At 50.3% G+C, this 16,338-nt stretch overlaps 2 protein-coding genes across 2 annotated transcripts in view; both read left to right on the top strand.

Moving 5' to 3' along the window:
* The first annotated feature begins 3,106 nt into the window (after nt 1-3,106).
* TSPEAR (thrombospondin type laminin G domain and EAR repeats) overlaps nt 3,107-16,338 on the top strand; it is a 39,601-nt gene continuing 26,369 nt past the window's right edge. The window contains exon 1 of the mRNA XM_028504366.2: nt 3,107-3,326. Within this exon, the coding sequence (XP_028360167.2) occupies nt 3,228-3,326 (99 nt within the window). The 5' untranslated portion in view covers nt 3,107-3,227. The remainder of the gene's footprint in view (nt 3,327-16,338) is intronic.
* LOC114490638 (keratin-associated protein 10-7-like) lies at nt 11,077-11,967 on the top strand. Its single transcript, XM_036017496.1, has one exon. The coding sequence runs from the start codon at nt 11,077-11,079 to the stop codon at nt 11,965-11,967; it is 891 nt and encodes a 296-aa protein (XP_035873389.1).

The raw sequence follows: 16,338 nt of genomic DNA, 5'->3' as shown, positions 1-16,338 counted from the left end.
GCTGTCAGACGTATGGATTGATTAGGATTCATTTTTGCAGCACTTCACCATCTGCGTGTGCCTGACTGTCCTGAGACAGCTAGGACTTTCGAGAGTGTGGTCTCTCGCTGGCTCCTGCACCCAGTGGGAGCTTTTCTGGGAAGGTGCAAAGCTCAGCATCTCCATTAACCTGGCAAACCTTCCCGCGCGTCAGTGGACGAGGCAGAGATGGACACGAGTGCGTGTGGACGGAGTGTCTGTCAGAGCAAAGACTGCGTGTGGGTGGGGTGGGAGCAGGAAGAGGTTTTAATGAAACAATGTGGAGAGAGGATCCTTCTGGGATTAGCAGAATTTGGGGTCCCCCTTGCTGTTAATTGCTTGTGCCCAGGCCTCAGCCAGGCCAAGGAACGTTCTGGAAGTTGGACAGCCTCCCTAGCAGAGGGCCCTTGTTTCCTGAGTGTGGGGCTGGACCCTGGGGGGGTGGGGCACAGCTAAAACCGAGAGGGGCAAACCCACCCCCCAGTCAGGACGTGTATACCCAAGTGTCTCTCAAAGTATTTTTAGGGGAGGGGGAATTTAGGGTGCACAGTGTTTGTTCAGAGCCCCAAGCTTTCCAGGGTCCCTAACCGGGCACAGCCCACAGGATTTGTAATGGAACCTTCACGCCCTAGCCGGTCTGAGGTTTGGGTCAAGGTCAGGCTCCTAGAGCATAGACTCCTCCCACACCCCGGCTCCCATAGATGCCAGACTCCTCCCTGGAGTCCGTCTGGGACCCTTTCATTGCCTGAACACATGCGGCTGCCTCCAGGGAGACTCCTGCCCTTGACATTCAGATGCGTGAGAGAACATGGATGCCTCTGCCTCTGATCGCCTTCCCTGCTGCTCCGCGCGCGGCTGTTTCACAGCTCCCTACGCGCTGCAGCCTCCTCACACCCTACTGTTCTGTCTTCGACGGCACAAATTATAACAGTAACGGGTGTTCTCCTGCCACAGGGCAGGCTTTCGCCCTCTCTCCTCACAACACCCTCCCCAGAGGTCATTGGACCTATGTTCTCCCAGACGACACGCAGGCCTGCATGTCCTCTGTGTCCCCAGATGCACCCCACTGTCCCCCACACTCTGCACACGCTTCCTCCAGCCCAGCTGTGTGCCTTGCGTGGGCGTCCAGCTGGGCACGTGGGCTGGGCTGCTCACCGCCGCCCCACCAGCCAATCGACCGCCTTGCTCTTGGGCACGGCCACGCTGTCTCGTGCCACCCCGAGTGAGCTCCGTGCTTTTCCAGGCGACGTCTCCGTGCGGTCCCTCCGCCCAGAGAGTCACACTCTCCCAAAGGACACCAGTGCCCTTTGCTGTGCCCGAGGCTTCACGCTCCACACTTCGCACACTGTGGACCACTGGGGGCTGAGAGGGTGCAATCGTGTTTTAAGCAACCATGTTCCTTGCCCTCAGCGGGCTGACCGGGCGCATGGTGTCCGTACCTTTGCTGTCCGCGGGCCACTGTCCCCAGGGCTCCCGAGTGCCGTCTCGCCCAGCTGTCTATTGGGGGTGACGTTTCTCTATCAGCAGGAGTTTCATACACTCTGGATACGGATCATTTCGCCGTGTCCCCCTGTTCCGATGGCCCCCGGCATGCCCCCCTCGTGTCTCCCGGGCAGCATTGGCCCCTCTGATATCTGACCTTTCCTTCCGTCCCCGGCGGCGCAATGACAGCCCAGCCACGTTAGCCGCTGATTCGTCATCTCTCTGTAGGGCTCTCGTAGCTTTCCTGACACCAGAGACACGGGGCCATCTTTCCTCCCACACCCCTCTGCCTTAGTGGGGACAGCTGCGCTCCGAAACTTCGGCTCGACGAGCTGTCTTCACCCGCCTGCCGTGTGTGCTGTTCCCCATCCCCCTCTGACAGCTCTTTTTGGCCACGGCTCATCCCTGCAGGCAGTTGCCCTTGCAGGGGCAGCCTGGGCTGGGTGGGGGCCCGAATGGGGGCCTGAGCAGGGCCCAGGGCAGGCAGGGTCCCCCAGCTCAGCCCACCAGCCCACCACTCTGGGTTGGAGTGCACTGTGGGGGTGAGGGACAAGGCTGGTAGCATGGACCCCCAGGCCTCAAAGCCCCTCTCTCTCCCGTGTCAGTTATCAGCCACTGTTCTCACTGGCACTGCTGCATGGCTGTGCTTCCTGCAAAAATGGTGTGATGGCCCTAGTCCTCATAGGGTGCCTTCCCAGGCTGCAGGTGAACCTAAGACTCCCCGAAACCCACTCGGGCCACAGCCCTTGTTGCTTCAAGAAAGGTCACCAGTTCAACCCCTGAGGGAAGGTGTCCCTGGGATTTCTGGATCATCCTGTGGGCCATTGTGATTTGCAGGGACCTGTGTCTGCCAGGCTCCTGAAGTCTGATCCAATGGGACTGCAGTTGGCAGCTGTGTGCCTCAACCCCAGAGCGGGGCACAGAGCTGTCCTCTTTGACGCGTCACCTGTGCCCTAGCCCTCGTTGACAGAGGAGAGGCCTTAGGAGGATTTCACGGGGGCAGGAACGTGATCACATCCCCGGTGACACCAGCCTGCACTGGGTGTGGAAAAGGTGACCTCAGGCAGCCTGCAGGGAGCACCCGGACACTGGCAAACAGTGTCTGCCATTGCCAGCAAGGAATGGTGTCAGTCCCGGCACACTCCGGGAGCATCCACAAGGATAGGACCAGCCAATGTCCCTAAACTGCCATGGCCGTGGCTCCTTGCTCTGTCAGTCTCAGCTGCAGTGACCACTGTCATGTCTATGAATCTGGTTGGTGATGGTGACACTGCTGAACCCACCGGGGATGTCATGCTGGACCTCCCAGTCCCCAGATGCTTTATGTGTGTGAGCCTGTCTTGCCTGGGGACCGTGCACTCCCTGGGGCCAGGACCAGCTGGGACTTGTTCTTCTATGTCCCCCAGTGCAGCCAGCAGAGCGCCAGGTTGTAGGGGTGGGCAGGGGTGGTCACGGACAGGCCCAGGTGGCTGGCGAACCTGGGGTAACTGCCACACCAGCCCCTGGGGCTTTGCGAGGATTCCGTGCCGTGCTGGGACCTGGGCCCGCCACACAGGGCACCCCATTAATGTCCTGGCATAACTCCCTGTGATTTCCTTGACACAGACCTGCGCCCCCTGGACATCCTGGCAGAGGCGGTCCCTCCAAACGGCGCTGAGAGTGGAGTCAGCGTGTCTCGGGTTCAAGGTGCCCTGGGACTCCAGCTTTCGGCCGCTGCCCTCCACGCCATGAGCTTCCCGGCATCGAGGATTTTCGTCCGATGTGACCTCTTTCCTGAAGAGTTTTCCATCGTCGTAACCTTGAAAGCTCCCAGCCTCCCCCCGAAGGTCAGTGCCGCTTCTCATCTTCTCGGGGGACAACCCGGTGTCCTCGGTGCCAGAGCGTGCAGAGGGCACGACTGACTCGGGTCACAGAGGGGCTCAGATCAGGGTCTCCTAGATCTGTGGGGGCAGCAGCGTGGGCCTTGGTGGGTAGTGAGGTCCCCGTCACCGTGAGTGAGCAGGCAGAGCCTGTGTGGCCTTTTGCTTGGGGTTTGTACCGACCGTTCTTGCAATTATACTGTTCTGGTGTGCTAACCTGCGGAAGGCTGGGGATGCTGCTCAGAGTTCTTACTTTGATGTTCTTCAGCAGGAAAGGTAAACAGTAAAACAACAACACTTAACCTTTTGGAACCCGATTGCCTGCGTCTTGCTGTCCCATCCACCCGGACCCAGCTGCTGTTGCGTCCTCCTTGCTGGGCTGGGCGCCGCCGGAGTGGGGGATGGGTGGCATCCACCCCTGTTCCCCGTGGCTTCCAAGACAATACGCCTCCTTGGTGCGCAACAAGCCCTTTCTGTTTGCACGTCTGGGTCCTTGGTCCCCGGACCCGTGACCTTGATTGTGGGTCTTGGCTGTGGACCGTGATTGTGTCGGGCCTTTCTCAAGGAGCTTCTGCCCACTCAGCCTCTCTCCTTTTGCTCCTTCGAAGCTGCGGTTGGGCCAGCTGCTGAGTTTTCGATCCTAGCCATTGTCATTTTCAGTCCTATAACTTCTATTTCCTTTTTCTTTTTTTCGCATGAATTCCAGTTCCCAGGTTAAAGTCTTTGTCTGGTCAGCTGCTATCTTGAATGCAACTCCAATACTTGGGAGCAAGGACTCCATTCTGCCGACAACTCCAGCGTGGGGGTCCCCCGAGCATTTCCTGTCAGGCCCCGCCATCTTTATCAGCCTCCCTGAGATACGCTAAACACACCACGCAATCCACCCGTTTCAGGTCGCAGCTCGGCGGTGTCTGGGACAGTCAGCTGCCCCGAGCAACCCTCTCCCCGGTCAGAACCCCCGAGCAAGCCCTGCCCCCTCTCGCTCCCACCTGCCCCCAGCGCTGAGCAACAGCTCCTGCTGTGCTTTCCCTGTCCACACCCTTGCTCAGTCTGGACCTTTCGTATCAGTGGTATCACGTACTATCTGGCTTCCTCTGTGCGGTCTGCATTCAAGGTTCATCCATGTCGTAGTGCACGTCACTGTGTCCTTCCTTCTTGTGGCCACATCATGTTCAGCTGTGCGGATACACTGCAGTTCCTTTACCCGTTCATCGGTTGATGGGTACCTGGGTTCTTTCCACCTGTTGGCTGCTGTGAGCCAAGCTGCCATGAACATTCACGTACACTCTCTTGGGCATGGGCGAATGTTTTCATTCCGTGGCGGGTGCATACCTAGGAGCGGAATTGCTGGGTCGCGGTGCCTCTGTGATTGGCTTCTGAAGAATGGCCAGACTGTTCCCCAAGGCAGCCGCGCCATCTTACGTCCCCTCCAGCAGGGGTCGTGCGGTGTGGTTTCTCTGCGCCAACACTTGTTATTATCCGACTTTTTCATTCTAGCCGTCCTCGTAGGCTTGGGACGGTATTGCATTGAGGCTTTGATTTGCATTTCCCTGATGAATAATTTTTATGTGTGCATTTGTGTATGTTTTGGAGAAGTGTCTTTTCAAGTCTTTTGCCTAGTTTTTAATCGAGTTATTTTCCTTTTTTGAGTTATAGGAATTCTTTATATATTCTAGATAAAGTCACTTATCACATATATGATTTGCATATATTTTCTCCTGTTCTACTGGCTTTCTTTTCACTTTCTTGACAGTGCCCTTGACAAAACCTTTTAATTTCAATGAAGTCAGATGTATCTTATATTTCCTTTTTTGCTTAGATTTTTAGTGTTATGTCTTAGAATCTAGTGCCAACTCTGAGGTCATGAAAATTTACTCCAATCTTTTCTTCTAAGAGTTTTATAGTTCTCACTCTTTTTTTAAAAAGGGTCATAGGCAGTGTGGGTTTTTTTAAAGATTTTATTTATTTATTTTTAGAGAGGGAAGGGAGGGAGAAAGAGAGAGAGAGAGAGAAATATCAATGTGCAGTTGCTGGGGGCCATGACCTGCAACCCAGGCATGTGCCTTGACTGGGAATCGAACCTGCAACACTTTGGTTCACAGACCGTGCTCAATCCACTGAGCTATGCCAGCCAGGGCTTAGTTCTCACTCTTAATTTAGGTCTTTGACCCATTTATGTTTTGTATATGGCATCGGGTAAGGCAGGAGCCCCATTTCATCCCCTTGCACGTGGACTTCCCGTTCTCCCAACCCCGTTTACGGATGAGGCTCTTCTTTCCCCATTGAACGGTCTCAGCGCCCTGTTGAGACCAACTGACCACACCTGTGTGGGTTTATTTCTGGGCTCTCCATTCTGTCCCATTGATAAATCAGTATTTTCTATCCTTACACCAGCCCCACACTGTCTTGATGACCATAGCTTTATAGTGAATTTTGATATTGGGAAGTGAGAGTCTTCCAAATTTGTTCTTTTTCAAGATTGTTTTGGCTATTCTGTCCTCCTCGTTAATCTGTATGAATTTAAAAATCAACTTGTCAACTTCCTCTAGGAAGTCAGCACGGATTCTGAGAGGGATCGCATATGTAGACAGATTGGGGGAGGGTTGCCTTCTTAATGATATTCAGTCTTCTGATCCATGAACTTGGGATGTTTCTCACTGATTTAGAACTTCTTCAACATACGAACGATATTTTTGCAGTTCTCAGGGTATTAGTTTTCAGTTCTACTATTTCTGAGTACTTGTTCATTTCACCTACTTTACACAAGTTATTGTTGTCATTCACAGTGTTTTTCTCTAATTCTTTTTATTTCTATGGATTGTTAGCAATGTCCCCTCCTTCATTTCTGCTCCTAAAACTTGAGTCTTCTTTCTTTCTTTCTTTCTTTCTTTCTTTCTTTCTTTCTTTCTTTCTTTCTTTCTTTCTGTCATGATCAAGGTACCTCAAATGTTGTCAATTTTGTTGTTTTTTTTTTTTCAAAGAATCAGCTTTTGATTTTATTGATTTTTCTCTATTGTTTCTCCACTCTCTATTTCATATCTTTCTGCTCTAATACGTATTATTTCCTTTACTCTGCTTGCATTAGGCTTGGTTTGCCCTTCTTCCTCCTTGTCTTAAAGTGGAAGCTTCAGCTATTGATCTGAGACCTGTGGGTACCACAGCTGCACGTGTCTAAGGAGCGTTTCGGCCACGTCGTCCCGTGTCCTCTGCTCTTGCGGTCTCATTTTCATTCATCTCCAAGTATTTTATTACTTCTCTTTGGATTGCTCCTTTGACACTTTGGTTATTTACGAGGCTGTTATTTAATTTCTAGATATTTGTGAGTTTCCTGATTTTTCTCTGTTATTGATTTCTACTTTCACTCCATTGTGTTCAGGGAACATACGTTGTGTTATTTCTATTCTTTTTAACTTACCGAGTTCTGCTGTGTGTCCCAGCACACCTCTGTCCTCAGAACGCTTCCCGTGTGCCCTTCTCAGGAATTTGTGTTCTGCTGCTGTTGGGTGGGGAGTGTGGTCGGTGTCTGGTCTACAGTGTCGTTCAAGTCCTCTGTTTCCTTGTTCATCTTTGGTCTGGTTCTTATAGCCATTATTGATTTGGGATGTTGACATCTTTCATGAATATGGTCAAATTATTTTTCCTTTTGTTTCTATACATTTTAGCTTCATGTAGTTTGGTGCTTTGTTATTATTAACATATAAATGTTTATATTTGTGTATTCTTGATGGATTGACCTTTTTATCATTATAAAGTGTCCTTCTTTAGCTCTAGTAACGATTTTTGTTTAAAGTCTATTTTATATGCTATTAGTGTAACCACTCCAGCTTTCTTGTGATAATTGTTTGCATGGTATAACCCTTTCTATCCTTTAACTTTTAACTGATTTGTGTACTTGAATATCAAATGTGTCTCTTGCCAAGAACATATGGGTCAACCTTTTTTTCCAGTCCAACAATCTCTGCCTTATGATTGGATTTATTCACACATAATTATTATCTCTGCATCACTAATCTTCATTATTTAGGTATTTTGTATTTTCAAATTCAGCTACTTGATAGAATCAAATTGGCAACCTGAAAAACCAATACTTACGCTGCTGGCACAGCCGTTCACGGGCACACACACAGCTGCAGAACATCTGATGTTCTGACGTGTGTCTTCTTGTTGCCACTCAGACTAGAGACAACGGTCCTTTATCTGTCTACGTAGTGCCAAGCTCTTTGCCTTTCTGTGCTTCTATCGGTGACTTGCTGTTTAAAAGGGGCTCCTCGGTGCGGGAAGGCTGCGATGTGCCTCGCAGAGAGGACATGTGTTGGATACGCTTCATTCAGGCAGTTACGTGGCTGTGGGGAGTGGGTTCAGGGTTAATGAATCCACAATAAGCATCAAACACATGGTGTGAGATTATAGGTATGCCTCTGCCCCCAGTTCTTGCTCGTGTTTGTCCTTGACCCTGGTTCCTGGCACGGAGCTCCTAAAACCCTTGTCATTGCCTGAGTGGTAAGCCCACTAAAGGCATCTTTTGTTCTAATGTTTGGTCTTTGACTCGGGTTCCTGGCATGGAGCTCCTACATTCACTAGGATTTCATGAGTGATTGAAGTGTCTTTTGTTCTAATGAGGGGACTCTGGGTGGCTCCTTTGAGTGGGGGGTGGGGGGGCTGGTCACCAGACTGAGTTATTACTTGATAATACCTGCATGGTGAAACTTCCATAAAACCCAAATAAATTGGGGTTTGGAGAGCTTCCAGGGTGGCGAACACATCCACACACCGGGAGACTGTGCACCCCAGCTCCATGGGGACAGAAACTCCCGTGCTCGGGATTCTTCCAGACCTTGTCCTGTGTGTATCTTCCTCTGGCTATTTATCTGTATCCTTTAAAATATCCTTTGTAATAAATCAGCAGTAGTGAGCAAACTATTTTCCTGGGTCCTGCGAGCCACCCTAGCAAATTACTGATCCAAGGAGGGGGTTGTGGGAACCTCGGATTTGTGACCACGTCAGACAGACGTGCTAGGTCACCTGAACACCTGCGACGTGCAACTGGCATCTGGAGTGGGGGCCGTGTTGTGGGACTGAGCTCTTCCCCTGCGGGGTCTGTGATCACTCTGGGTGGTTTGGGAATTGAAGTGAACTGTAGGACACCAGCTCGTGTCAGAGAATTGGTCAGTGTAGGAAAAACCCATACATCCAGTGTCAGAGCATTCTGCGTGAGAGTAAAGGAAAATGCATGGCATTTTCCCCGGACACACTTCAAACAAGGTTATGTAGTGAGCAGCTGACGGACAGGAGACCAGACACTCACAGGCACGAACCCTGCACTTCCCCAGGACCCGTGGTTCGGTGTTTGCTAATGCAGTGTTCGCCGTGACTTTACAGAACACAGTTACCACTGACAACGAGAATCGTCGGTGGCTACATTCCTACCTGCTGTGTTACTGGTTGTTTCTTCTGTCTCTTGTGTCCTTTTTTGTTGGGGGTCCTTCAGTCCTTTCTTTGCTTTCTAGTGCTTTCTTTGCATGTAATGAATACTTTCTAGTGTGGCACTCTCATTTCTTTAATAATGTTTTACAATAGCTGTTAGTTTTTCCTTAGTGTTTGCTCTAGGGCCGACCATACATTTACTTTAAATTATCAGAATCGACTTCTGATTCATACTAACTCTTTTCTTTATAAAAATGTGGCTCCTTTTTGCATATAACTGTGTTCATTCTTGTCCTTTTTATGGGCTTGCTGCTTTATATATTGCATCTATAAATGTTCAACCCAACAGTGTACTGTTATAATTATTACTTAATATACTTGTATGATTTTTAAGAAGCTTAGAGAAGAAAGAAAAACAAGTACATATTTATAGCTCTTGCTATCCTAACCTTCTTTTTATCATTTCTGATTTCCCTCATGTTTTTCTGTGGATTTCAGTGATGACCTGGAGTAATTTCCTTTGCCCAACACAGCTTTGCTCCCATGCACCTCCTTTGTGCTGATATTCCCAAACACATTACATTATTATATACTGTAGGTCCAACGATACATCATATATATATTATATATGGCTGCCTGTGGAGGAGGGTTCTTGAGGGAGGAGACCCTGTTCTGATTTTCACGCAGGGGCTGCAGGAGGCCCTGAGGACGCTGAGCAGGCGATCCTCTGAGCTGTGAGGAGAGGAGGAATGGATGAGCATTAAGCACTCTATTGGGGAGGGTTCTATGAAAGTTCAAGATGCAATAAACCAAAACATTTGCCCCTCATGGTTGATGGGGGCTCTACCCACAGATCCCCCCTGGTCATTGTGGATGAGAATAAAAATGCCCAATGCATGGTTTGCTTGGGGAGGAAAGGTGGCCAGTCCCTCAAAGGACAAAGGTCCTGAACATCTCCTTCCCTGCGTTTTTACTGAGTTCAGCTCACACAGAGAAAAATAGTAGGCACATAGAGCCCATCAGCCAGTGTGCAAAATGCCACTGAGGTCATTTACAGATAGTAATTGCAGAAACACAGGGATTGTCTGTGGTCAGGGCTGGCTTTAGCTCAAATGTCTGCTTCACAGCAATGGGGCACAGAAAACCTCAAAGGACACAATGTACATTCTTTCTCTGGCCAGATTCGCCCCCAGGAGCCATCTGTTCCAGTACAAATTGCAGATGTCTCTTGGCATGGTTCCCGGGCTGAGTCAGGCAGGGAGAGCAAAGCGGCCAAGAGACTAGGAGACTCTTGCAGAAAGACTGAGGACTCAGGCTAATGACAAAGCCAAGGGGTGAGGGTCTTTCTGCCTCTTCTCTGAAGACCCCTAAGTCCTTCCCTGATGGCCCTTCGTGACAGTGCCTGTCTTAGGTTGTCCCTCCTCCTTCGAGAGATCTTACCCATCCTTGGCTAACCTGTCATCCACCCAGGCCAACCAGGGGGAAGGGAGGGAGGCAGGGGCTGTGCTCCTGCCAGGAGGTAATGTTCTGTCTCCTTAGTGGCTTGTGTCCCCAAGGCCTTTTCACTCAGCTCCAGCTGTGGGACAAAAGGCTACAGTCCCTGAAACCAGGTGGACAGCTCCCAACATGTGGTCATTCCTACTGTGCTAGCCTGGGTCTGCATCCCTGTCGCTCTCTGTGAGCCAATCTCTGCCCACGGAGGAAACATTTTTTTCACACATGCCCACCCCAGGACTCACTCCCAGTAGACATGTGCCCCGCCAACGCCCACTACGACTGGCTTCGTCAGCCCACAAAGTGCATCCCCCTGTGCCCAGGCCAGCTGAGCATCACAGACCATCCACAGGTGACCACATTTCCCTTTTCTCAAAGATTCTGGGATTGTCCCATCCTCCCCCCTCCATGGGAGAAGTTATGTTTATGAGAGCAACCCCCCTCCATGGGGTGGAGAAGAGGGCTGTCACTTTCAGAATTGCCTGATTGCCACTGCTCCTGCACAAGCACCAATGGCACTTCTACTGCCTTTCCTCTGGGGACAAGCACCGGCCAGGAGAGCCCCAGTCCCACTGAGGAGGCTCACAGGCCGTGGCACTCGGTGAACCCGCAATGCGGAGTCACAGCACAACACTCAACACCAACAAGGAAGGGAAGGCTTCGCCAAGCCTGCTGCTGGGGCAACACACACACACACACACACCCAGGAGGGTATAAAAGATGACAGTCCAGGCATCATGCACACACTCACACTCACACATTCACACACTCACACACTCCTCCAGCCCCACCACCCACCATGGCCGCCTCTACCCTGTCCGTCTGCTCCAGTGACCTGAGCTACAGCAGCCGTGTCTGCCTGCCTGGTTCCAGTGACTCTTGCACTGACGCCTCCTGGCAGGTGGATGACTGTCCAGAGAGCTGCTGCCAGCCCTCCTGCTGTGCCCCCAGCTGCTGTCCATCCACCTGTTGTGTCCCCAGCTGCTGCCAGCCCTCCTGCTGTGCCCCCAGCTGCTGTCCATCCACCTGTTGTGTCCCCAGCTGCTGCCAGCCCACCTGCTGTGTCCCCAGCTGCTGTCCATCCACCTGTTGTGTCCCCAGCTGCTGCCAGCCCTCCTGCTGTGCCCCCAGCTGCTGCCAGTCCACCTGCTGTGTCCCCAGCTGCTGCCAGCCCTCCTGCTGTGTCCCCAGCTGCTGCCAGTCCACCTGCTGTGTTCCCAGCTGCTGTGCCCCAGCCCCCTGCCAGACCCTCATCTGTGCCCCAGTGAGCTGTGCATCCAGCCCCTGCTGCCAGGTGGCCTGTGGGCCCAGCCCCTGCCAATCAGCCTGCACCAGCTCCTGCATACCCTTGTGCTGCCAGCAGTCTAGCTGCCAGCCTTCCTGCTGCACCTCCTCCCCCTGCCAGCCCTCCTGCTGTGTGCCTGTCTGCTGCAAGCCCATCTGCTACAAGCCCGTCTGCTGCACTCCCTGCCCCTCATCCTGCTGCAGACCCTCCTCCTGCGTGTCTGTCATCTGCCGCCCTGTGTGCAGACCCGCCTGCTATGCGCCCATCTCCTCCTGCTGTGCCCCCACCTCCTCCTGCTGCCAGCCCAGCTGCTGCCGCCCATCCTCCTGCGTGTCCCTCATCTGCCGCCCCGTGTGCAGACCTGCATGCTGTGTCCCTGCCTCAGCCCAGAAGTCCTGCTGCTGAACAAACATGTCGCACAAGGGCCAGCCTGGTTCCACCCCTTGACTGTGGCCCTCTGAACCACCCCTCAGTCTGGTCCTGAGCTGTGTTAGGTAGCTGCCCCCACCCAGGATGGGGACCCAGGTCTCCACTGTCCTGACCTGACCTCTGCTCCCAGGAACCCTGGACCTCACTGCATCCCAGGCTTTTGCCTTCACATGCCTCTTGGTCACCTGTTCTTCCCTCCTAGTTTCTCTTTTGAGTCACCTGACCTCCACTCTCAGCCTGTCAACACCTCCTTGGGCACCCCAATAAACTCACTTTATCATCTGATTGCTTCTTTCATCTGACTTTGTGGGGCACTGGGGGGACACATGATTGTCACCAACATGGGTCCCCTCCAGCCATGAGTATTTCTGAGAATGAGTGATGGAGAAATCCCAAAAGGCAGTGGCCTAACTCCTCCTGGTGGGGCACCAGGTGGGAGTCCCATCCTGGCCTGGAAGGTCTGTGCCCGGGGCTTCCTCGAGGGTGGTCACCTGCAGAAAAGTCCTGGTCCAGGGAGTTCTCAGGCCCCGGGGACCATTTCCACCCACTACCCCATCTGGACAAAGTCACGCCCCCAGATTTGCCCATCAGGAAACACCTGGGGGGTTCGTGCAGCACAGACTCTGTGGGCCTGGGGCCACCCCTTGTCTTTCACCCTCAGGCAGGTCTGCACCGTTAGCAGAGACCTGATGGAGCGAGGGGGGAGGGGCTGCTCCAAGCTGAAGGAGTGAGAGGGACTGGATGACCTTCCCACCGGGGCCGAACCAAAAACTAGCAAAGCTGTGGAGCAATGCTGCTCAGGCATTAGGTTTGCGGAGCACAGAGCAGGAACCCCTGATAGGGGGGAACAAGCTACACCCCACTCGCCACCCTGTGAACATGTCCAGGCCCCAGTGCAAAAGTGGGGAGCCCGAGTAGAGCTCCATGCACCCCTCAGTCAGGGACGACCTCGGAAATTGAGGGGGGCCCAGGCAGGTAGTGTTTGGGGCCAGAAGAGGGGAGCACTGCCCGGAAATTGAGGGGGGCCCAGGCAGGTAGTGTTTGGGGCCAGAAGAGGGGAGCACTGCCCTGAGAAACCCTTGGTCCTCAAAGGATCTTCCTCAAGTATCAGCAAAGTAATGATCAGCAAACCCACAGGAGACTGAGGCTGGGGCGAGCAACAAAATTAGATGGCGTAATCCCAGAAATCAAACGTGCCTGAAGGTGCGCCTATTCCCACCTGCCAGCCGAAAAATGATCTTAATTCTCAGGGCATCAGGGAGACCCCTGAGAGCATATGGTCTCTGTTGTGGGTAAAATTAGCCCCAGCGTAACTGCTGGCTCAGTCCTGCCTGACAAAGCTGATAAAGAGTGAGCCATTTCCAAGGAACTTAACTACATCTAGATCAAAGGACAAGAATATCTATTTCAGCCCTGGCTGGCGTAGCTCAGTGGATTGAGCGCGGGCTGGGAACCAAAGTGTCGCAGGTTCAATTCCCAGCCAGGGTACATTCCTGGGTTGCAGGCCATAACCCCCAGCAACCGCACATTGATGTTTCTCTCTCTCTCTTTCTCCCTCCCTTCCCTCTCTAAAAATAAATAAATAAAATCTTTAAAAAAAGAATATCTATTTCAATACTACATATCCAATAGTCAGTGAGGTAAAATTCACCATTTTAGACATTCTTTCAAAATTTTCAGGCCTGCTAAGAGGCAGAACAACATAACCCGTAATAAGAATAAAATCAAGCCATCAAAACCAAACCAGAAATGTCACAGGAGACAGAATTACTAAGAGTTATGACTATGTCCCAAATGTTCCAGAGAAAAGGCTAAGCAAACACATTAAAGAGAGTGGAGGAAGATTTAAATTGACACAGGGCCTCTGGAGAGGAAAACGGCTACATCTGAGTGAAGAGTGCACTGCATGAGGTTAACAGCAGAATAAACGCTGCAGAAGAAAAGACACGGGAACTGGAAGGCGGAGCAACAGCAAATAAAGGAAGCACAGAGCAGAAGAGAACTGGACAGAGCATTGGTGAGCTGGAGGATGACGTCAAGGGACCTCCTGTGTTGCGTGTCACTGGAGTCCCCAAGGAAGAGAGAGAAGGAGGAACGAAAGAGAGCCTGTTGGGCTGGATAAAAAGACCAACTCCACTCTTCTGCCTGCGGGAAGTGCACTTTAGTTACAAAGAAACAGAGAAGGTAAAATATTTTTACGAAAAATAGTGAGTTAAATCTCAAGTAAGCCTGAAGTATGAAATGATAAAGATTCGTGCATAAGGCAATGAAATTGAAAATAGTAAAACAATAGTGATCATCGATGAAATGAAAGCTTGTTTTTTGAAATGCTAACTAAATGGAAAAACTCTGCACTGGATAATGAAAAGATAAAGAAGATGCAAATCACCAATATCAGGGATAGAAGAGGAGGAAGTACTACAGACCCCACATACATTAAAGAATTAAAAGGGACTGCAGCAAACAATTCTATCCTCCAAAACTGGAAAATTCAGATGAAATGGACTCATTCTTTAAAGACATAGATGACCAAAACTCACTCAAGAGAAAGCAAATAATCTTAATTATCCTGATCAATTTAATAGACTTGTTTTCTTAGAGCAGTTGTAGGCCCCCACGTAACTTGCACACTCACACACATACAGCCTCTCCCACAATGAACACCTTGCAGTGTCGATACATTTGTTACCAGTGTGGTTCACTTATTATAATCAATAAGCCTACATCAACATGTCAGTATCACCCAGAGTCCATAGTGTCCATTAGGGTTTACTCCTGATGTATGTGCTATGGGTTTTTGTACAGATATAATGACGCATATGGACCATTACAGTTCCCTGCTCTCCAAATCCTCTGCACCCCACCTATTCACCCGTGTTTCCCCAGCTAACTCCTGGCCATCACTGATCTCTTCCCTGTCCCCACAGTTTTGCCTTTCCCAGAATGTCCCATGCTTAGAATCAGACAGGAGGAAGACTCTCAGACCAGTTCTTTCACCTAGTGATGTGTGCTGTGCAGTTAGGGTTTCTCCGTGTCTTTTCAGGGCTTGATGGCTCATTCCTTTTTTTCCCCTAGATTTTATTTTACTGAGGTAAAATAAAAATAATGTAGAACATACTACCCTAACACTGTTTAAGTGCACAGTATGGTGGTAGTAGGTACATTCACCATGTTGTACCGCCATCACTACCATGCACAACCAGAACTGTTTCACCTTGAAAAAGCTGAAACTCTGTACACATTAAACAACAGCTTCCCATTCCCTCCTCCCTCCAGCCCCTAGGAAACCCCATCCTACTTTCTGTTGCTAAAGTACCTGCTGTAAGTGGAATCCTGTGGCATTTGTCTTTCTGTGGCTGGCTTATTTCACTCACTGTAATGTCCTCATGGTTCATCCCTTTTCCGTTCCCTTTTGAAGGGCGAGTAATATTCCACAGCGTGTCTGTATATTTTGCTTACCCATCCATCCGTCCATTCGTCCATCAATGAACACTGGGTCGGTTCCACACTTCAGCTATTGTGAATAATGCTGCTAGAAACATGGGTTAACAAATATTTCTACGAGTTCCCGCTTTTAACTCTTTTGGGTGTATATCCAGTAGAATCACTAGATCATATGGTAATTCCACTTCTCACTTTTGGGAGCAACCATCATGCTGACTTCCACAGCAGCTGCACCATATCACGTGCTCACCAACAGTGCACACGGGCTCCACTTTCTCCTCGTTCCCACCAACACCGGTTATTTTCGCTTTGTTTCTTGTTCAGATGTAGCAGTTATGCTCATGGATGGAAGGTGGCATCTTGCAGTTTTGATTTATATTCTCTGATGATTAGTGGTGTTGAGCATCTTTTCATGTGCTTATTGTCCACTTGTATATCTTCTTTGGAAAAATGTCTACTCAAGTCCTTGGCCCATTTTTGGATTATGTTGTTTGGGGCTTTTTTGTTATTCATTTTTAGGAGTTCTCTATACATTCTATATATTTATCCTTTATCAGATCCATCATTTCCTAATGTTTTTCCAGTTTCCTTGGGTTATCTTTTATCTCTGTCAATATTGTCTTCTGATGCAAAGATATTTGAATTTTTTAAAGTCCAATTTGTGCATTTTTCTCATGTTGCCTGTGCCTTTGGCATCATATCCAGGGAAGCACTGCCAAATTCAATGCCATGAAGCTTTTGTCCAGTTTTCGTCTAAGAGTTGTATAGCTTTAGGTCTTGTACTTAAGTTGTAGATCCATTTTGACCTAATTCTTGCATATGGTGTTACTTATGGGTTAACTTCATTCTTTTGCATGTGGATATCCACTTTACCCAGAACCATTTGTTAAAATGACTGTCTTT

This window comes from Phyllostomus discolor, chromosome 2 (assembly GCF_004126475.2).
Source record: "Phyllostomus discolor isolate MPI-MPIP mPhyDis1 chromosome 2, mPhyDis1.pri.v3, whole genome shotgun sequence".
In the NCBI taxonomy this organism is placed as follows: Eukaryota; Metazoa; Chordata; class Mammalia; order Chiroptera; family Phyllostomidae; genus Phyllostomus; species Phyllostomus discolor.
The sequence above is the reverse complement of the archived record's forward strand: the minus strand, read 5'-3'. Positions and strand labels throughout refer to the sequence as shown.